General features: G+C 40.2%; 1 protein-coding gene across 1 annotated transcript in view; it reads right to left on the bottom strand.

Annotated features, from left to right (window-relative positions):
• Positions 1-1,732: 1,732 nt before the first annotated feature.
• The window catches only part of LOC118309080 (guanine nucleotide-binding protein G(i) subunit alpha-2), a 47,649-nt gene continuing 26,771 nt past the window's right edge, over positions 1,733-22,610 (bottom strand). The window contains exons 2-9 of the mRNA XM_035630771.2: positions 13,698-13,740; positions 10,413-10,554; positions 9,467-9,627; positions 5,722-5,850; positions 3,708-3,837; positions 3,366-3,519; positions 2,765-2,979; positions 1,733-2,656 (exon numbers count right to left, since the gene is read on the bottom strand). Of these exons, the coding sequence (XP_035486664.1) occupies positions 2,789-2,979; positions 3,366-3,519; positions 3,708-3,837; positions 5,722-5,850; positions 9,467-9,627; positions 10,413-10,554; positions 13,698-13,740 (950 nt within the window). The 3' untranslated portion in view covers positions 1,733-2,656; positions 2,765-2,788. The remainder of the gene's footprint in view (positions 2,657-2,764; positions 2,980-3,365; positions 3,520-3,707; positions 3,838-5,721; positions 5,851-9,466; positions 9,628-10,412; positions 10,555-13,697; positions 13,741-22,610) is intronic.

Raw genomic sequence — 22,610 nt, 5'->3', positions numbered from 1 at the left:
CAGTCATTTAATTCAGATCATGGTTTTTGGACAGAAAATTATGACAGAGCGGTAATGACACACAACCTCGGGCTGCAGACCAAGGATGTTGCAATTAAGGTAAATGGTGTGTGTGTGTGTGTGTGTGTGCCTTAACCCCAACAACCCTCTTAGGCTGTCCTGTGCTCACTGTCCTGGTGAAAACAACAGCCAGTGGAGGTTCATGTACTTACTTATTTTGCTAATGACAGGAAGACAAAACAATATAAGATTTCTCTTTACTCAGAGGTTTGGTTTAGTGAGTGAACATTTAGTGTGACAACAGCATCTTGCTGCCGTCATACATGTGAGTGAGGGTTAGGGTTAGGGTCTCATTAAGCAAACAGAACCATCATTCACTCACTGTCTTATCGGTGACAGATCGGGACTTCACATGCTCCTGCATCAGAACCAAGAGCAGGCGAAGCATTGAACATGGTCTGAACTGAATGAGAACATTTCCAGTTTCGTTGTTCGTCACTTGGCATGTCTTAATTAACTGAAGGTGTCTTTCTCTCCTTGTGACGGACCACTAAGGTGAGCAAGACCCTGGAAACACCTGCCCCGACTGAACACAGCAGTGACGACAGTTTGTCCCTCAGCCTCACTGACAGCGGCCGTTTGTTCATCAAATTCCGCCGCAGCAAGTTAACGCGTCTGTTTTGAGAAAATCTTTTCTTTGTTTTGTTTTACATGCGTCTGAGTCATAGTTTTGAAATTAACTGAGCAGAATGAGGCTTTACCAAGTAATTAATGGCTTGCACCGCAAGTGTCCACTAGATGGCGCCATCGGCTCGTCTAAAATCTTCATTGCATCATGTGCAAAAAAAGCCTCAATAATCCTGCGCTATAATAATTATTATTAAAATAATTTCTTCCTAACAAAATTACAGTTCTTTAATTGACCTGAGTGTTCGATCCTACAGTGACTATACATGGGACACAAGCGTCTGTGCAGTTTTAGTTCAATACCAGCGAATGACGATAGCTTTATTTAAAAAGAAACATTTTGCCTGATTTTGCTTTCACAAATCAATGATCAGCTTGTTAAGGAACTATCACTCCCTGACTGTTCATAGTGTTCTTGTTTTGTTTTTGTTTTGTTTTAGTGTTTTGTTGCTATATGTATATACACACAAAAATATGACTTTGATAATTGTGACGAACATGAATATATGATGTGTATATACAATATCTGGAATGCATATAATGTTGGTCTTGATGATGAATGCCAATAAAAAAAGAATTATAAAAAAAAGGAAACATTTACACAAGGACAATTTATGAGGACGAGCATATCACACTGTAGTCGCACGATAGACATTCAAGAGTGTTACATCTTTTACGGCAACTAAACACTACAGCTGTTTATTTGATAAATGTGTTCCTTCCTACACGGTTAAGGATGTGATGACTGGAACTGTCTGCAACAGTGAAATCTGCTCACTCTCCAGCTCCATGAATGAATGATCCACTGTTAGAAGATCTGTTCTCATCAATTCCCTTACATTTTCCAAATCTCTTTGGATTTTTGGGGGAACCACAAGGATTTTGATCGTATTTATATTTGTTAATCTAATCCTCCTCTGTGAAACAACGACAAAGACAAACGTGTGACGCGGTCAGAGTATTCACACCACCAAAAGTTAAAGAATGCTGCGGTAAAATATACAAGGAAAAAAAGAAAAAAAAGGAAAAATCAAGTGTACAAGAGTCAAGTGATGTCTACTTTTATTTAAATTAAATCATATAGGACTTTCAAAGCATTTTAATATATACCAAAAACACTAACCTTTTTTCTGAATTAGATTTTCGTCTCTCATTAATAATCACTACATATTCAGAGGTTGCTAGGCAGAAAACGTAAAAGGCGCACAGTAGGTCAGACGGTACTGAAAGCATCTCTAGGAATTGGTTGTAAACAGAAGTCAAGGCACAAACAAACTGCAACAGATGTGGTACTTCTATAAAAAAGTGAAAGAATGTTAGGTACACACATACTTTAAATATCAGTTAGGATTTAATTTCTGCCTGCATGTGAAGCCGTGTTTTTCTTTTCTTTTTTAACTTTTTAATATTTTTATTTCTATTTTGTAGGAATGTTAGATAATTTGTGCAGATTACTGAGCTAATATTTGCATTGTCGAGTCATGCAGGACAATATGCGGTCTGGCTATGAATGATGAACGTATGTAAACATTATAAAAAAAAGCACTTTCCTCTTTCAATCATATTTTCTGTCCATGCCTGTGCTTCATCTTTTAAAAAATAAGCTTCATGTGATTAAAAGTTGAATTATTTGCACATCAGAATCTCTAAAAGTAAAATGAATTCATTTATATAGAAAAAGTTTCCTTTGCCTCCTCTAAAAATTGAAATTAAAGAAGAAGAAGAGACAAAAAAAAAGAACGAAAATACAAAATAAATGTAGATTTTTCTGTGGTCATAGCCCAAAGAGTTAACAACACGAGCGAGTGAATCAGCAATTGTTGAAATTCTGCAAGGCCCGTCGAGTTTTCAGTCTCTTAGGTGTTTTTATAAAAAGCAGATCAAAGCAGAAATCGTGGTTGGCCAGTGCAGTCATTCATGACGTGTGTATGTTCCCCATCGTTATGGTCGTCAGTACTGTTCAAGTAATCTAATGGAGCAAAAAAACACACACACACACACAAATCAGTCATTTCAAAACTGGCTCTATTTTATGACTTGTTAGAGCTGAATCACTGAGTTATTTCTCTGAACGCACCTTGACGCTCTCTCAGGTGTGTTTTCAGAAGAGGCCACAGTCCTTCAGGTTGTTCTTGATGATGACGTCGGTGACGGCATCAAACACAAACTGCACGTTCTTGGTGTCAGTGGCGCAGGTGAAGTGGGTGTAGATTTCCTTGGTGTCCTTCTTCTTGTTCAGGTCCTCGAATTTGGTCTGGATGTAAGCCTGGGCTTCCTCGTATTTATTGGGACCTGAGGGGAAAAAAGAGCTCAATGAATGAATACAATGAAAACAAGCAACAACAAAAAAAAGTATAATGTGACAAATGACGCAGTTTCAGTTGTTTCTGCTCCATAGAGACCCATTTCAGAAGTTTACTAATACAGAGTATAAAGAGTATCTAATACATGACTTTAGCTTGTTTTATGATTTAGTTTCAGGACAAAGAACGTGAAACAAACGGAAGTATCGCAGCATTTAAACAGAATATTTTACTTGAGTTTATCTAGATATTTTGAGGTTTAATTTTTGCATTTTTGTCAATCAGGTGTCTGTAAAAGGACAAACAATACAATCATGAAAAATTGTAAATCAGCCAGCGCTGGTCTGTTTTTGTGTGGAGACATTCATACTGTACCAGTGTACTCAGGGAAACAGATGGTCAGAGGGCTGTGGGCAATCTTCTCCTCGAACAGATCCTTCTTGTTCAGGAACAGAATGATGGACGTCTCCGTGAACCACTTGTTGTTGCAGATGGAGTCAAACAGCTTCATGCTCTCATGCATCCGGTTCTGGGTGGGACGCGCGCAAACGTGCAGATAAAGAGATTATTAAAGAGCACAACTAGGGCACATAAAGGAAATGAGTTTCACTGGAACGCCAAGCTCCCTCCCCATTTGAGAATTACCCTGGGAGTGGGCAGTGAAATGAATGTGCAGTTATTGTTTTCAAATCAAAAAGGAGAAGAGGCTTCACCCACCATCTCCTCATCCTCAGCCAGGACCAGGTCGTAAGCGCTCATGGCAACACAGAAGATGATGGCTGTGACTCCCTCGAAGCAGTGGATCCACTTCTTCCTCTCTGACCGCTGGCCTCCAACATCAAACATCCTACACACACACACACACACACACACACACACACACACACACACACACACACACACACACACACACACACACACACACACACACACACACACACACACACACACACACACACACACACACACACACACACACACACACACACACACACACACAATAAACATTTCTGATTTTTTTTGGAGAGAGCGGATGGGTCTGTGCACAGGAGAAACAACACTATCTATAATGTAACAGGCCAAGCAGCTTCAAGGTAACGCATCTGTGCTCTCCCTCCCTCTTTCCTGTGAATACATCTCTGCAGCTTCCTCTCTTCTGGACAGGGTGATCGCTGCACATGCCTCGTCATCCTCCTGGCATTTGTTGGCATTTTAGTACAGTGCAGTTGCTGTGGTAACAGGCAGCATTAAGACAGGTTTTAGACATGGCAGCGGCAGCAGGTTTTTTCACTAAGACCCTATATGACTTATTCATGAAGATGGAGGGCACCTCGATGGATGAGAGGATGCTCAACCTATCTGGAGCCAGATTGAACATCTCCTCCATCTCAAAACTGAGAGCGTAACCATTTGTAGCTTCTGGAGGCAACACACTTTTTAATCACACCTTGTTTTCCTGTGAAGCAGTTTTTCATTTTGCAGAATTTGGTTGGTTAAGACGAACGTCAGCTGTCAGGGACAAGCTCAGCTTTAGGCTGAGTTCCAAGAGCTCATTATAACAGTGACAGACCAGCCCCGCTTACATTAGTGAAATATATCACGGCAGCACCGAGCTGAAGAGACTGCTGGAGGTAAACACATGATGGTTGAATTTGGTTTATGTCTTCTACAAAGTAATAAAATATATCAGGACATAAATAGGAGGATTAAAGGAGACTCATACAAAGAAACACAGCAGACACAGAGGCAAACGCACACACACATTTTCATTTCAACTCCCTCGATAATGTAGTTAGAGTGAAGTCTGACCGAAAGCTTTTTTTCCCCAGTATATATCTTGGATATTTTAAAAACAATTTGCTCTGTCCGTTGGAGACATTAGTCACCACTAAAGCCTTAGTGGTGACTAATGTCTCCAACGGATGTGTGTGTGGCTGGAGGGGTGACTACAAGGTCCAGATTTTATTTTAACAATGAAGAAAATACCATTAATAACACAATTACAAATCATTTATACTCTGAGGAACATTGCAAATAATAATAATAATAATTAAGAGTTAGTTTTCCGAAATAAATTTTTCCAAAAAACACACATCAAAGTGTATTATCATGCACATGCGCTGATCAATGTTCCTCAGTTGGTAAAATCAGTCGTTATTGTAGTGAAATACTTTGTACTCGCAGCTAAACATTTTTGTTTTTAAAAGATTTCAAAGTTTGAGTAATGTTATCTTTAAATCATGCAGTGGCACATTCATAAACATGCTTGTTGAGTGAATCTACACACGCAGCGTGTTTCAGAAAACTGTCAGAACAATTCAAAACAAAACACGTTGGTACTCTTCAGGTGGTGAGCATAAGCCTGATCAAATAATCGGCACTCCCTGCTGAGCCCAACCTCGTCCTCATGTCGTTTCTGGAGGACGGTCTGAACAATAGACTCAGTGTGTCAAAGAGAACCACTGCTTCTTTTTATTTCATACAAGCAAATGAGTAAAGGGGGTTGCTACATGGAGAAGGCGGCCCACCTTGGCTGTTATGTACAGGACTTGCTCAGCGGCTCAGCGGGATAAGGGGGCCGACCAAGTGAGTGAATTAGTCGGTTGCAGGCTTTTGTAGTTGAAATGAAATTGTGAACTGCACAATATGAGCTGACGTGGTGACTGAATCTCAAATAGTGTGAGTAGTGTTTCACAAATTGAGCTTAAGCAGATGGTAAAAACTGTCTTACTTGAAGTGCAGGTCCTTGAAGGTGAAATGTGTCTCCACGATGCCAGTGGTCTTGACTCGGGTCCGCAGCACGTCTTGCTGTGAGGGGATGTAATCGGACTTGGCTATCCTCTCCAGGTCATTCAGGTAACTGGTGGGAGGACACACACATATTACATAAGTATGAAATCAAGACTGTTGTGGTGTAAGGGAAGGTCGCTTCAGGTGAAAAGCCTCATCTGTTACTTCACACAGACTCGAGACAAACAGAGGCGCTGACAGTTTATAATCACATTACATGGGGAGTCAGCGTGATGTCATAGATCAACATAAGACAGCTTCTTTACCTCTTGACTCCATGACAGTTCACACAGTCACTCCGTTTCCTCATAGTTAGAGACTAAAGATCACCACTTCTCTTTTACAACAACACAGAGTCGTGGTTAAATTACTGATTGTAATTTAACCACGACTCTGACTAATTAGTCAGTGTCGGCTGAAACACGTAAAGAACATGAGGAGGGAGTGTTCTGGGAGTTGTAAGTGTGTTAAATTCTATTAGTGATCCTTGTCAACTGGTTGCTGCTGACACTGATTGCAGCGGAGCGGTTTGTTCAAATGGTTACGTGCAAAAGACAGTGACTTTTGTTTGAAGCACTTAAAATGGCTTTAGAGGCAGCACACATTGTTTTGTGAACTTCTGTCTTGAAGCCTTGAGTTTAGCATTTTGCCCAGTGCCATCTTCTTTTTTTGAAACCAGAAGAAACCAGATTTGGAGGAGTGTGTGTGTGGGGGGGGGGGGGGGGGGGGGGGGGGCTATAGCTCGTCCACTCGACTTCCATTTACACCTGTGACCTGCACCTATTGGACATTACCAGCTGTCAATCAGGCTGTATTCAGTGTTTTATCATCTACTCTAAATGGGACCATAATTACAGCATGAAAATCATGCTGTATTGAATAAGACTTGAGACCATAAACTCCTAAGATTTTTTTTTTTACTGATGTTATAAATCAACTGAATAGTAATTTTCTGATTGATTTCAGTAAAGACGGACATCTTTTGGCAACCACTGGAGTCGCCCTCTGTTGGTCATTTCAGAGGATACAGGTTTTAGGCACTGCCTAATTGACTTCACTTTACGGACACGGTGACTACATCCATTTTATTTATATACAGTCTATGCTGTAGCCTGATAAAGGCATTCAACTTTTACACAATATTACAATGGGACACAAAGCAAGCTAAAGGGAAACCGTCTGTCAATTTTTCAACATTATACAACTACAGAGAATAAGAGTGTTGAAAAACAAAGCGTTGGTGCTCGATGTAATCCCATTCTGGCCACAGTGTAGATATCAGAGCCTTCACATCACTACTTCATGCCACGTGTCTGACAGTTTAATCATAATCCTGCTCCCTACAGAGAGAGAGAGATTTAGGCTGCTTTTGTAGTCCACTCCACACATCAGATACTATAACTCTGCCTGATTTAGCCATCGGATTTATAAGCCTGGAAGATTAATTGAATTTGTTCAGCTCACACTCTTACCTTGCCATGTTTATTTTAGTCTACTGGAGTAAGGAACTATTACACAGTTAGTGAGAAACCACTGTAGTCTTGTGCATCCCAGAGGCGGCAAATATTGTTGCATACAGAACAATTACAGCACAGGGAGAAACCATTTCTTTTTTATACACACAGACGTGAAAAGTTAGGCTCGTTTCCTCAAATAACGTCAGCTGGATTCACTATTTTCAGAGTGAATAGTCCATGTTCCTTTCTATCGAACCAAGACAATGAGAGAGGAGAGATCTCTGTTAATGTGAGCTGTGCCTTCTCGCTCTCTCTTTCCCTTCCTTTCTCTGGCTCTCAGCTTGTGCTCAGACATGGATTATGGTCTAGTGCCAGACTCATTAATTCTTCTGTTACAGCAACCGCCTCGCTCAGAGCTCTACAGAGCCATCATTTAACGCTATACGTCGTCCACTCCAGGGCTGTGTTGAGCTGAAAATACAACTTGATAGTCTAATATGTACATTACGTTATATTGTATAACTTAGCAGACAAATCGCACCAAAACTACTCATTTCAAAATTTTAATTTCCAATTTTCAAGAAAAAATATTTACATTGCACAGTGTGACTTAAGAGTAAACACACTGAACTGATATGCACTTGCCTCTAAACATCATATTTAAAATAATGAGCATAAGTAGAAATGAATTAAACGGTTGGCCGATACTAATCGGAGTCACTCTCGGAGTAAAGCTGATGACCTGACAAGAGGAGAGTTACCGACAAGGATGATGAGGATTTGGTGTCAAGCAATGGGCTACTGCCAGAAAATTAATGTTGCAGAAACACTGAACTATCATGGAAAAAAATATTGCAATAGTCATCTGAATATTTTTGCACAGCCTTACTCCACTCTCCCAGAAAGTAAACATGGGGCTGTGTTTGTGCAGTTTGCTTCCAGATCCCTTGGCTTCAACAAGAGCAGTAAAGCAGCAGAGATGTAGAAGTTATGATTACAGTGGCCAACACAAACAGAGTACAATATTACTCCCCTTGGAAGTTAAATACTGCCTTGACCGCAAAGCAATAAATTTGAGAAACAATTGATGCTCACCTGACCGTCTACAACACAATCAGGAGTATTGTCAATATCACTGCGCATGCCGCTGCTGTTTGCAATCGGCTGGTGGTGAAGGAGGCCGTGAAGCCGTCCGTTTTTCTCTGGATTTCCATTTCAGAGAAGCGGTGAATCCCTAAGGGTCAGAGTGATAACCAGCTCTCACCTCTTACCAGCAGCGCTCACAATTACCTCCTCCTCTCCTTGTTATTATACTGGTGCATATGGCCAACAAACGGAGCACTCAGACATGAGGGTTATTAAGGTAATTAAGACCTGCGGCTGATGTTGGCAGCGTTGCCGCAGATTAGCAGCTCGACATGTCTCAAATGTAAAAGCCACTGGTTAAACAAATCAGTAATGGCCTCTCAAGAAATAACTGCAGCTGCTCTACGAGGATTCCTTCTCAATGTGAGGATGCACAGAGAAGTAGTATTGTTGACATTTTAACAATGTGAGAAACAACAAAGCGGAATCCAGCACAGGGGGAAATGTTTGAACTAGAAAAGCAAAGAGAAGAGCAATGTGCCGATGAAATCAGAAAACAGATGAAAAGTAACAATCACAAGCACAGATATTGTAGAGCAAGTTGTAGGTAGGTCAGTCCTTTCCCTCAAAAATATGAACAAAATCAAAGGACCAACGAAATAAGCATTAACTTTAATTCCCTGATGTGATGATGATTTTTTTAAATCAATGCAATCATTGATTTAAAAAACATGATTTTTCAAGTTTTTCAGCTTTACTTGTTATGTAAAACTGTGATCAATTTGCTCCAAAGTGACACATTGAATTTTGATTGTTATTCAAAGCTATATCATTAGAATGTCATTATTTTACATTTAGACAACATGATGGTGAAGTTGGGAGACAGTGACTGACTGCCGTCATTATTTAAAAATGTTGACATCTCTTATCACACGTTCCTCGCCTCTCCACATGCTGTGTAAACATACAACACGACAAGTTCAGTCCCAAAGGCAATGCATCTGTGTAAGATGTAATTACTTTAGACACCTATAGTCCCGTCACCATGTCATTCAGAGCAGAACTATGTGCAGCTTTATTGTACCGAACAAAAATTATTCACACCATAACGTTGATGTTATTTTGTGTTACTGAAGCACTCACTAGGCGGCGGAGTCATTGAGCTGGTACTCTCGGGCCCTTGTGAAGCAACTCTGGACGCCGTTATCGGCCCACAGTCGTTGGATGACGTTGGACAGGTCCTCTGGCAGGATGCCCTGCTCCTCCGCTGCTGCTGACAGGGCAAACAGTTGGCGGGCATCGTCCTGATGAACAAAGACAGACACATACACATGCATGCACTATTAGACAGGTATCACAAACAAAAGAGACATTTCTGCATGAGACAACACTGATAAGCATCTGCAGGAAGAAGTCTGTTTCCACATTGACAATAATCTACCTACAATGCCCAGAAATAGTGGCCCTGAATGAATTGTATCACAAACTGTAAAATACTAAGAGTAGAGAGTCCAAAAAAACCAAATTGAAAAATATACATTAACTACAAGCATCTTGATTGTGAATGAATGATTTAAATGTATGGTTTTCTTAACTAATAGTATCATCATATGTACACAGTAATGTTTTCATTCTTGAGGTTTGTGCTGAACAGCTCATGTCCACAGACAGAAGTGGACATGGTGGATATTTTATGTATCCATCATTGGAATAATTGCACTATTGATGGCTCCATCAACAGGCAGAAGTTTATGTCTCACTGGCCCTGGGCCATCACACAATCATCTTTGCACTGTATTCAATCCATCTCTTACATCAACAGGTGCAGTGTCCTGGAAACAACAGTCACATACAATGGCAGACAGTGAATTAAATGGCAAACTTTGAATGGCAAACATGGACAATGTCAACTAAGGTCAACACCAGCAATCATTTGGTTATACCATCACGTCAAGCCCACCACAAAGTAAAACTATCTTCTCCATTGAAGTACTCCAAACATCATTTCACTTTACATCTTGTCTTTGCAGAGGGTGACAATGGTAAACGTTTACACATTTCAGAAACATCTTTATTGTAAAAGACCTACCGCTCTAGCAGGTTCCTCATAGTCGATCTTGAGGTTGGCCATGGCTTTGATGATGGCCATGATGGACTGGATTGTGTTGCTGTAGACCACTGCTCTGTACTGCTTACACTCATCTTCTGAGTATCCATCCTCGTGAATGATCCTGAAAACAGAACAGAGGGAGGGAGGCTGTTAAAAAAAAAAGACAATAACCAATGCAAATACTGTACAAGTTGAATTTTCAACTTGACAATAAAACATAATACTGAGGTTATTACTAACAGCCACCTCTGTATTATTAGTGAGCTGCCGTGACTCAGGAGATAGAGCGGGTCATCCACTAATCAGAACGTAGATTGTTTCATGTCAAAGTGTCCTTGTGCAAGGCATTGAACTCAAAATCACCCCTGGTTATACCAGTCTGTGAGTGAGTGTATGAATCATTGTGTGTATGAATTGGATAAAGGAGTTAGGAAGGCAACATCCAGATTATCATGCCACATTTTTTGATTCCATAAAAGTTAATACAATCACAGTAAACCAAATCCATGCTGCAATAATTAAGATTAAGTCATATTCATTAATATTTCATCAGATTTATAAAAGTCTATAGGGTTCTAGTCCCTTCTGTCTGATCACAAATCAGAACACTACTGGGCCGATGCACTGGGAAAATGCAGGCGTTTTTTTGTACCTCTAGAGGAAAGTAAAACAAATATTTACTTGCTTTTGGAGCTGTGGAGAGTGAAACGAAGAGAAAGAGTCATGTGGTTGAAAAACTGGGAATGGGAACCAAACAGAATGACCTGCACTGGCCTGTCACTGCCATGGTGGTTATTGGTTGTGTGATGTGCTGAATGGGACCTCATTAAAATGCAAGTGAGCCCACTGTGAGGCACTGTGAGGTGCAGCCAAAAGGACAAAAAGCCCACACGGTTTCCCATACAACCAATACTTTTAATGAGTTCATAAAATATTTTTTTGTCGACTTTTGCAAACTTTTGTTTTACAAAGTGTTAATTAACCACAACTTTGTGTTGGTGGAGACAGTTGTGGTATGTTTGGCTACATACTATACTTGTTTTTACACCTCACTTTTTAAGTTTTATTAAAAAAGCCAAGAGATCTTTAAGTGGCAAAATGAAGGCAATTTCTACATCTAGTACAAATACATTCCTTTCGTGGCGTAACGTTCAAGTTTTACAAATATCTGTTCAGTGGTTTTGAAAACACAAGTGAAAACACTGATGCTGATTGTATCACACAGACTTTGTGAGCTGCTTCCTCTCATTTAAATATTTCATTACTGTTGTTTTAAAAATAACTTGCAGGCCGCGAGTCAACCGGGGGAAATTTTCAATAAAACTCTAAAACTGGATTAAATTGAAAACCCATCATAAATGATGTCATATGCTGTGGCTGTCACATTTCTTGGAAGCACAAGTCATAAATTTTTTCTGTCACAATATATTATCGTGTCTAGAAGTCAACTTCTTTTCTACAGAACACATTTTTGCAAGATAATTATTCTTTTGTCATACTTTTGAATAGGGAAATCCCTCACATTCTAAGTCTGCAATCTATTATCTGATAATATAAAAAAAAAGAAGGCAGAAAAAACAAATTGCTTGTACGGTTGTCTTTGAGTCTAGTTTAGGACTGAGGGGTTACACTTTAGGTCTAATATACTAACTAATGTTTGTTGTCTGTTAATTGTTTGTTCTCTATTTCCCTCCTACTCCTACATCAGCAACGACAGAGGTGTTGTCTTCTTTTTTTTCAGTGAACAGTTTCAACAGTTTCATTCATGACTGGTCAATAACTACTTTCCATTAAAGTGAACCAGATCAAGGGCTGGTATTCCCTCTACGGCAAATTGAAAATATCTTCAGGGAAATACGTATATTCAGATATGTTTGAGTGGCCCAAGCTGGTATATTAAAACAATAGGCTAAAAAGTGCATACAGCAAAAAAAAAAAAAGTGTGTTGGGTGTATGCCCTTATGATGGTGATATATCATCAAACATATATGTAGGAGTTCAGTAATTGTTTGTGGATTTTAGAAAACTGCATCTGAATGATGTGTGACATTGATTCAGTCGGTGCAGCAACACTAATGCTAGAAACTTAACAATGTTCATTTTCATTCATCCATTCAGGATGTGGAAATGCACATTAAGCACCATCTCCTCGACCCTTGTTTTAAAGGACAGGTAATGACGGTTTCAGAGGAGTACTTCACAGCCAGGAAACCAGCAGTTTCCTTTCTGCTTCAGTCCACAGTAACCAGAGCTCAGGTTCTACAGAAGACAATGTAAAAAAAGTGCTTGTACTCCTCTTAGTTTCACATCTTTTGCGACTGTTTGTAAACCAATTTTTAGAACATACTGTCAATGTCAGTTCATACATCGTAAACAATCTCTTCAATAAACAAACCGTCAGAATGAACAATTTTGTACAGTCCTTTCAAATATTTTTTTATATAAAAATAATTTGTATCTTTAATAAATAAATTGTGAAAAGCCAAATTTCAGTTTCCGGCTAATCTAACTGTTCAACTGATGTGGCGCTGAAATAAACCCTCCCACATATGGACTATTTCTTCCACATCCTTCCTGTCTGGTCTCACTTGGCATTTTCAGTGAAAGAACAACAAAAACAGCAAAAAGTCCACTTAGTTTATACATGTTGTATGTCTGTAGTTAAAAACCTTACACAAGCAAACCAAGCTTAGCAATAATACAACCCAGATATTTCTGTTCAGCTGTCACAGCCAAACTCAGGTCTGCTGCAAGTAAGTTGATGATTCAATCATTTATGTCTCTTTATTGCATTTTGTCAAATTATGCAAATTTTGAGTTTCAATTTTCCAGCGCTTCAACCTGTTTTCCAAGATATGTGCATAAAAACATGTGTATGAGAATTCTATATATATATATATATACATATATATATATATAAAATATGTAATTGTCTTTTTTCTTTCATTTTTTTAATGAAACATGATCATTCATGCGAACATGGAGGCAATTGAAAACATAGTATTATGATGTGCAATTACTACATGGAAAGGACCAGGGCAAAGATTCAAACCCAGGAAAGAGATTCTGTCGCAGGATGACATTTGTGCTGCACATTTATCATAATTATTAAATAATTTGTCCATTTATCTTTATGATCCTGAAATAGATGTTGAAATCGATCTCTGTTGAATATTCCTGATAGATTTACTAGTGCTGTTAAAAATATATTATTTTGTCAGACAGGGATTAGGAGGAAAAGAAAAACAATTAGTCGTCACTCACTTCATCTGCTTCACAATGGTGCTCTTCCCTGACTCCCCAGCACCTGCAGAGAGAACAAAAAACAGGCAGAGGTTAAAAATACGCTCCTGTTAGCAGAGAAACGTAAACAGGCAGCCAGCTTGGCCGCCTCACATCTGGACCCTTGTTCTTGCTCCCCATCCATTTACCTCACAGCCTTACCTCATCGCTCACTTTCCTTCTGGACTAGTCTACTGTTCTCTCTCACCATATACCTACAGACATTCTGCCTATGTATCTGTAACATTCAGTCATTTCTATTTGTAGTCTGAATTCAAATGGTAACAAAGTGATGTCTTGATTTCACAGTTGAACCATCAAAGAAACTCTTAACCTCTGAAGGAACCTGCCATCCTATCCCCCTCTTTTTCTTTCAAGACAAGCCAGTCTATCATTGTTAAGATTTTAATGGAAACGTCTTGCACTGACAGGATGGGATTTTTTTTCTTCCCTTCTCCATCCAGTACTTTCTTTATTCTAACAGCCTGAGGCGACCAGAGAGAGCTCATCTGCCACAAGGAATCTAACACTACATGCACACACAGATGCACACACCCAGGGGTGCCTGTCAGTGCACTCTCCATTTGAACTCGCCCAGGGTGAAGTCTTTCTGGGATGACCCTCAAAATACACTACCACACAGCATGCAGCATGCACATGCACAGCCAAGCCTCTGGGCAGGAGTGAGCTAAGATAGTTTCCACAGACAGCTGTCAGCTCCTCCATGGTCAATGAGCTCAGACGGGTTAATCAAGCAGAACAAACAGTTTGCTTTGGAATGAAGACAGTTCTAACAGGCATCCAAGAGGTTCGACAGTCAAGAGGTGACGTCAGGTGTGTACTGTGTGGTCACATTTGTAACAAAAGGGGTGTGAGTGTAGGGGGGTCTGCATGTGTCTGGACACTAGGGGTGAAGGTGATATTCTGTTGAAACACTGCAGACACATTGTGACATTCGCCATTTTACATCCACCACACTTTGATGAAGTGCTCATCCATGTACCGTACAGTCTGTGGACAGTACTGATAAGCAGGAGGAGAAAGGTAAGGAAAAAATGCTCTCTCTGGCTCACCTCATACCTTCAATATGAAATGAAACTCAGATTTTCATAGAAAACACTAGGGTACAGGCTGATTCAGAGGAAATGAGCAGTGTGCACAACATTTGACAAAAACAGAATATTTAGCTGTGAACAAATCAAATGTACAAGATAAGCATGCTTCTACTTGAGATGCTTAAAATTGCAACATCTTCTCTTGAACCCCTACACACCCACTCTGCCTCTATCAATGTACCTCTTATGTTAAAGCACTGATGAAGGATATAAATAGTTTATAATTTAGCTATAATACTCAGGAGAAGAGCAACACAGTGAGATATAGAAGGTCAAAATGGTCTCTGGAGCCTCTGATATGTTTGGAGTCAAACTGCAAGACCATATTTTTCGAGACTTCACACAAATACAAACATAAACGCTCTCCTGAAAGTAGTAAACATGCCCTTTGGAGTTTATTCAGTGGACCTGAGGCTGCCAATGGTTAGAAATGAGGTGAGGTTTGACACATAACCCTGTGCCCCTGCTGGCTTGATTAACAAATAGGTTGCAGCTCTTTTTCTGTACCATATATATACAAATACATGTTAGCCCCTGGCAGACTGTGTGTATTGTCAGCATTCAAGCAAGAGCATGTGCAATCTGTCTGAAGCTCAAATGATTCGCCTGTTCATCTTGCTCCAACAGAAACTGTAAAATGAGATGACGACATAAAATGTTTTTTAAAAAAAATGTAAATTAAGGAATATACAGGGATACTATCATCCTCATTATTAGTACCACAATGTACATACACATATGCAGAGGAAGAGCAGTCCTGCACTGCACTATATGGCTTTAATATTTCATACTTGCCAGCTGGCATTAAAGGCTGCTACCAACTGTACAAGCACATGTACTCTAATAAGAATGTTTTCAGAATCCCTTAAGGACTGGACACACTTTGTTTTTACTAATAATACACACACACACACACACACCAGTGAAGAGTCCTAGTAAGACATTTCAATGTGACAGTGAGCCACCATGGACCCTGAAAATAAAGCCGCTAAATGGGATTCAGACAATATTAAGAAAATATTATTTACACCTGGGATTTTCCTACAATGACATGTCACAAATATATGCTGTGAAAGAAAGGACAGGTTAATGAAAGTTTTTTCCCAAAAGGTTGTGGAAAACTAAATATTTAGAAAATGGACTTGGTGAAATAGTACACAAGTCATCATCATCAGATCCTACACACTGGTAATGGAAGTAGACAGCTTTGTTGAATGAGATTCTGAAGTGACATGAAAAATAAAAATAGAATAAAAATCACTAATTCATTTAACTAAACTATTTGGAATAGACAGTAGGACTGGACTGCTTGTGCAGAGCAGGAGATGATGACAAGTTGAGTTTGCAAGAAAATAAACACTCACCACTGCCTAGCAACTGGGCAACATGTCCAGGAGCTGTGGTTCTGTTTGACTCATGGTAGACAATAAAGAAACAAGGGCAGATGGGGAAAAGAGAACCAAGTCCATCTGAATGAGATTAGTTCACATCTGTATGTCGGCCACAATGGCCTTACTCTCGAGTATGTGTGCATGCTTATTACTCACATAGGATAAACCAGCAGGGAATTTGTAAATCTCCCAGCAAGCATCAGGAAAGCATCAGCCTGATTACCGATGGGTTAAAAAGTGACTGCAGACAGGGGGAACCAACATGGGGAATCAGTGCCAGGATTAACTGGGGTCCACATTCAGTAGGACAGAGCCGGGTGTCTGACCGCTGATGGACAGATTGTATTCATATGTGGCGACATAAATCATTATCAGTGACACAATCAGGTAAAACATTAACACAGACATGCTCCTTCGGTTTCTCTCCTTCTGCACATTAAAATCGGCACATGCAAACAGAAACATGAACGGCTTTAATCGAGCCCCGGGTGTCAACACACGAAAGCAAACCTTCGCTAATTTTATAAAAGAAGAAAATACATTGGTCCCCTTGGGTCAGGTAAGTTAACAAAAACAAAGTGTGTTGTTGCAGTTGTGTACCTAGTGGTTTCATCAATTTAATTGTCACTGAGCGGATGAAGGAAATTACTCTTGCTTGTATCTATAGACAACATGGGGCCCACTGATTTTGTGGTTGGTGCTTCACTGGGACTCAAATGAGTTTGCCTCTAATTGGGCTTCTACCGTTGTTCAGGGAAGTACAGGTTTATATAAGGGGCCCTTTGGTATGAAAAACAATTAGCATTGTTATAGCAGGGGAAATCTGTCTGTTCCCAATGTGCAAACAGGTGTGTTTAGTGGTTGGAAACAATTATCGAGCACAAGTTGAGATATGTAAAAGCCCAGGAGAAGAACAAATGTGTGTGAACATTACAGCCATTGACAGCAGCTAGTCAGTGCCACTTGAGCTCTACTCTGCTAGCTAAACTTTACTGTGCCAACACAGATTAATCACTTGCTTTAATCATTTACACCATATCAGTGGCCTTTGAGCTACCAAATGTCAAGTTCAGACCACACCGCTTTCCTCCAGTGGAGCATGGTGAAAATGACAAGTCCAGTCATAATAGGAAGAAATTATAAAGGGTACTTCCCACTGTCCTGTGTCAAGACTGAGGATCAACAGCTCAAAACAATCGTTATCTTCCTGCAGTGCCTACATATTGCATCTTGCAGCCACGGCCTCGCCAAGTTTAAAATCCAACCGTTTCAAAGGTGTACCTCCAAAGCATTCAGGCTTTACTTTGTGTGTGTGTGTGTGTGTGTTACGTGTGTGTGAATAAATGTTCATGTGTTTGGAGTAAGTGTGACCCATCCTGGTGGGACTGGGAGCAAGACACAAAGGCAGCAGTGTGGGCCCCTGCAAGCTGAGAACACAGGACCGCTGTTGATATTTAGGCCTGAGCCGGTCCAATCAGCGTTACGGCTCACACACGTTACTCACACTGCTCCGCCTCCTTTGAGTCAGCCCGACAACTGCCTCCGCCACCCGCAGCAAATCACTCAATGGCCACTAGCAAGAGAAGATGAGATGCTTGTGGGGGCATTACTGAAGACGTTGCATTTCACTGCGGATGTGAGAGACGTGTGCTGAACTGGCCTCTCAGTCCTGATGAGACTGACAAGCTTTTATAGAGTGTTAGCCCAATGATTAGATCATAAAAGGAGGTGTGGGATGAAACTCCGACAGTGATCGCGGAGGACACTACAAAAATGTGAGGGTTTAGAAGAGGAAAAAAAAAAAGTATGTTTTCATTTGAATTATAAATACACAGTGCGGACAGTAGCTACATATTTAAATTAGATTTCTTTCTTTCACATTTAGGCTTTTTCTCTCCTTCTAACTAATACTACGAGCTCAGTGACGGCTTGGACTTGACACAATAATCCAAACACCAGTATAATATAAAAATAAACCAATTTAACATTACAGGTTTCATAACAGCAGTTGTTCTTGCTGAGCTATTGTCCTGCATTGCTCTAGCTGCGTGCTGTAGGTGCTCATGTACTGCGTACATTTTGCAGGAAGGTCATTTGATGCTTCTCCCTCAATATGTTCATGTGTTCCTCTTTTCAAACACGCTTATACACGCGTCTCAAAATTTCCTAAATAGACCGACTATGAGTAATTACTGTGGTGCTGTGTTGTAATTGTGTAGCCATTTGCACTGAACCATCAGGCATACAGACATTTTACTGAAAAATTAATAGAACATTGGCTGTGCTGTGTGAAAAATGAAGGTCACATGCCTTGTTCTTATGCCGCCACTGAGTACGTTACAAACTAAGTGAAAGTTGAATAAAACATTGTAAAGATCACAAGAATGTTTTCTTTTAAGTCAGGCTCGGTTGTCTAGTAAATCTATAACAGGATGGCATTCTGGTCTCCACTTCAGAGCAGACCTGTTAAATAAATCAATACGTGACCCCACTGGTGGCAAGCTGCCCCGTGAATATCAAATATGAACTGGCTTTAAAGTTTAACTCTGAAGACAATGGAGGCAAACATTGGATGTCAGAATGTTTCAAATCATTATACACTTAGAGAAACTGAGACTTAATGCTGTTAAGTCGGCTTGAGTGTGATTTTTTTTTTCTGCTGATGAATATTAGTCACAATGCACCCAAGGCTTGTGTCATTGTTAGACATTGTTTTCTCACCCACTTGAGGCTTCTCACTGTCTCTTGTCTCACTCTCAGCTGCGTGAGACTCATGGAGACTTGGGCAAAAAACACAAATGGGCGCATGGATTCTCAAAATCTCCAGGTCGCAGGGGAAACCTGATAAGACAGACTGTGTTAAGAGGGGGGAAATCTATCCAGAGAGACAAGACAGCCTCACTATACTGAACGTTCTGCCACACAACTCTTACGTAACAAAATGGCCTTCGTAGCTCTTTCATCTCCCCGTGGCCTCACTCTCTTTATTCAATAATCCAATTAATTTCAATTCCCGTCATTTCTGAAACACTTTCTCCCACTATTCTCGTCTGCCTACACACCAAACCGTGAGCGGCCTGATGCCGCCTGTTCTCAGCTACGTTCGGAAAAATGTGCCAACCCAGACTCGAGACCAGAGGCCCTCAGAGAAACACATGTGCCACTTCCTATTCTCACATCCAAAATCGAGGAGGAAATGGAAGCAGCTTGCATGAACACGTGTTCACTTGTGACTGCAAAGACACATGCATACACATTCACACAGACATATCTGTGTGCTTGAAAGACAGGGACGGAGGGATTCAGTCTCCTCCAACAGATGGTCACCATGCCTCGGGCAAAGAGCAAGTCTGGACAGCAGAGTCACAACTGCTGCCAAAGCAGAGAGGGATAAGAAGACCAAGTCTGCCTTCTCCATGAATATTGAGTAAACGTGAGGCCAAACCGATGAAGGTGGTGGGAGAAAAGAACATTTTTTGCCATTCACATAAAGCAATTGATTACAAGTCTGCTTACGGAATGCAAATTTCCTTAACAAATTACAATCCGCACCAACTATCAATAATGCATTAATCATTAAAAGCTTCTAAAATAATCCTAAATGTTAAACCAAATATAAGTAGGTGATAAGATGAAGAGCTGAAATGACCAGTACAGGAGAATTAAGATCTCTAACATGTCAAGTTGCAACCAAGTGGCAAACCACCATGACGTCGACCGTTGGTTTGTGAACTACCATTTTGAAGCCAAGAATTTCGCATTTTGACCAGTGCCATGTTGTTGTTTTTTGCAACCAGACATATGATTAGGGGTTGGTCTGACTGAGAGCTCGTCCAATTTATGGCCACCTACACTTGCAACCATGCACCAGTTGGAGGAACCAGCTGTCAATCACTCTGTATCCATGCTCCAGGGCTTTATAATGTAGACCACATAATATAGACCACGATTTACTAAATGAACATCATGCTGTATTGAAGAAGACTTGAAACTAGAGATTGAGACCAAAAACTCCTCAGAAAAATGTTTACTGACATAACTAATTAAGTGAGAAGTAAAGAGTAATTTTCTCATAGACTTCTATAGAAACAAACTTATTTTTGCAACCAGGGAGTCACCCATTTCTGGAGATTCCAAAGATCCCAGGCTTCAAGCACTTCTACATTGGCTTTAGTTTCCGGACCAGGGGACTGCGTCCATTTTCATTAACAGTCTATGGTTACAAAATGTTTTACTGTGTATGGAAATCCCCTCTCACCGGCTCATGATCATTGATATCTTTGACTAATCATTAACCTCACCAATTCTGGAGTCATAAAAATGAAAGGAAAACATATACTCATATGCACCACATTTGATTGTGGGACCATAAACATGCAGAAAAGGAAACAATGGAACTCAAAGTGTGTGATATTTATTAAGTATGAGAACCGCATGGTCAAGACACTTCCTGAGCAATCAGGGGTTGTAAAAATGATCAGATGCATATGAAAAAAGGATGGAGAGGAGAATAACCTATTCAGATAAATAAAACATTTGCTAAAAAGGAACAAGTTTCAAGTAAGTAGTAAAAATATCTAGACCTATATTGTTTTTCCACTGTCCGTTTGCTTGTTTGTTGGCTGGTTGGTTTGTCAGCAAGATTATGCAAAAAATACGAAATGGACTTCCACAAAACTTGTTGGAAGAATGGGACAAAGAACCCATTCATTTTTTAGCACTTTCTCTAACATTGCAAGATAGGGTGTGTTTTTTTTTTACATTTTCACAATTTTCCCAGGAAATTATTCATGGATCTTGATGAAAAAATCTGTGGTATTTAAAATCAGGGTGCCGTGACGGCACTGATTTTAGTTTTTGTATGGGATTGAAGGCCATAGATACATTGAATAGTCAAAGAGGTTAGATACAAATTCCCACTACCAAAACACCATCAAGGATGGTACACAGACATCCTCCTTCACCCATAGAAGACTGACATGCAGACGGCTGCTGAAAACGGGAGACACAAATAAAGGAGAAAATAATATCATTGAGGATTTATGTTATTGAATTGATAATGTAGCTCGCAGGAACGGAGGTGTCAGGCAGTTTTGAGAAAGGTACAATGTTTGGCTGGCCAGTGGGAGCGCGGGAACAAAATGTCTGCCTCCTCACTCCCCTCAGAGTTGTGTTCAGCAAAAAACAAATGAAGGACACAGCAGCTGGTTTTATGATGGACTGACAGCTCCCTTTGCAGGTGGTGTTTTACCTTTGAGACCTTGACAGTTGATCAACCAGCTGATCAGGGGCCTCATTACATTACAAACTTCTAGCTGTCCACATCATTCTCTCCTAGGAGGAGGAGAGGAAGAGAGAGACAGCCTTAAGAGACCCTGATGGGACACCATGAGGGCACTACATTAACTGGCTTAAACAGTCGATGATTGAAACCCTGAAGCTCAGCCGAAGACCAGTGTACAAAAATCTAACGGGGACGGTGTGGTCGATCGGGCACCAATTTGAGTCAGACAATATTTATAACAAATGAGTCATGCTCCTTAAATTTGTAAAAAAATTTGAAAAAATAAAAAAAATAGTTGAGGTCTCTCCCGCTCTCATTTCTTTCATGGCTTTGGATCCAGGCGTCTCTCTCCTGCCTCATTTCATCTGCCCTGAATTCTTGTAAGGAAACCATTTGACAGAGCGGTGAGCTATCAGGCACGCCACAGCCCCAGGAGCAGTAATCGCAGTCTACCAGATGGAATGAAATTCATAATTGATGTTGACTTTCAGACTGTAAGCAGGCATGAGGGAGCGTCAAGCAGAACGGTGCTGAAAATCTGCAACCCTTGAGATTTTTTAATGTGCTGCAACATCTGGAGAGGGCTACCTCTGACACGGCGCTACTACAATGCAAATAAGCAAGCTGATCAATTTAAAAAGAGAGAATTTACTTCATGCACATTTCTGCAAACATGTTCCCCTGTGGTGATTCACAAAATCTAGTCACTGCTCTTCAGTGATTACATTACGTGCACAAATTATTGTACAATTTATTAATCGATGGAGTTAGCCAGCTGTTTTTAGCCAGGTCGCATCTGGAACATCCAGACGAGTTGAGGAGACCACAACCAGTAAACGAAATCATAAGACCTACCTCTTTAGCTTAGCATCCTCTTATCTCATTGTATTTTAAATAATCTTAATCTACCTGCTTTATCTTATTTTATTCTATTCATTTAGTTGTTGTAGTTTTGCACTTTATTCTTTTGTTGTATTTCAAATGCAAGAAAGGCAGGATATAAACAAAGTGTGATTGGATTTTGATTAGAATAAATAACAAGAATTTCTACATAAATGTATCTGTTAGAAGCCATGAATCGTACATGTGTGTCTCTCAGTCCCAG

Source organism: Scophthalmus maximus, chromosome 6, assembly GCF_022379125.1.
Source record: "Scophthalmus maximus strain ysfricsl-2021 chromosome 6, ASM2237912v1, whole genome shotgun sequence".
Taxonomy (NCBI): domain Eukaryota; kingdom Metazoa; phylum Chordata; class Actinopteri; order Pleuronectiformes; family Scophthalmidae; genus Scophthalmus; species Scophthalmus maximus.
The sequence above is the reverse complement of the archived record's forward strand: the minus strand, read 5'-3'. Positions and strand labels throughout refer to the sequence as shown.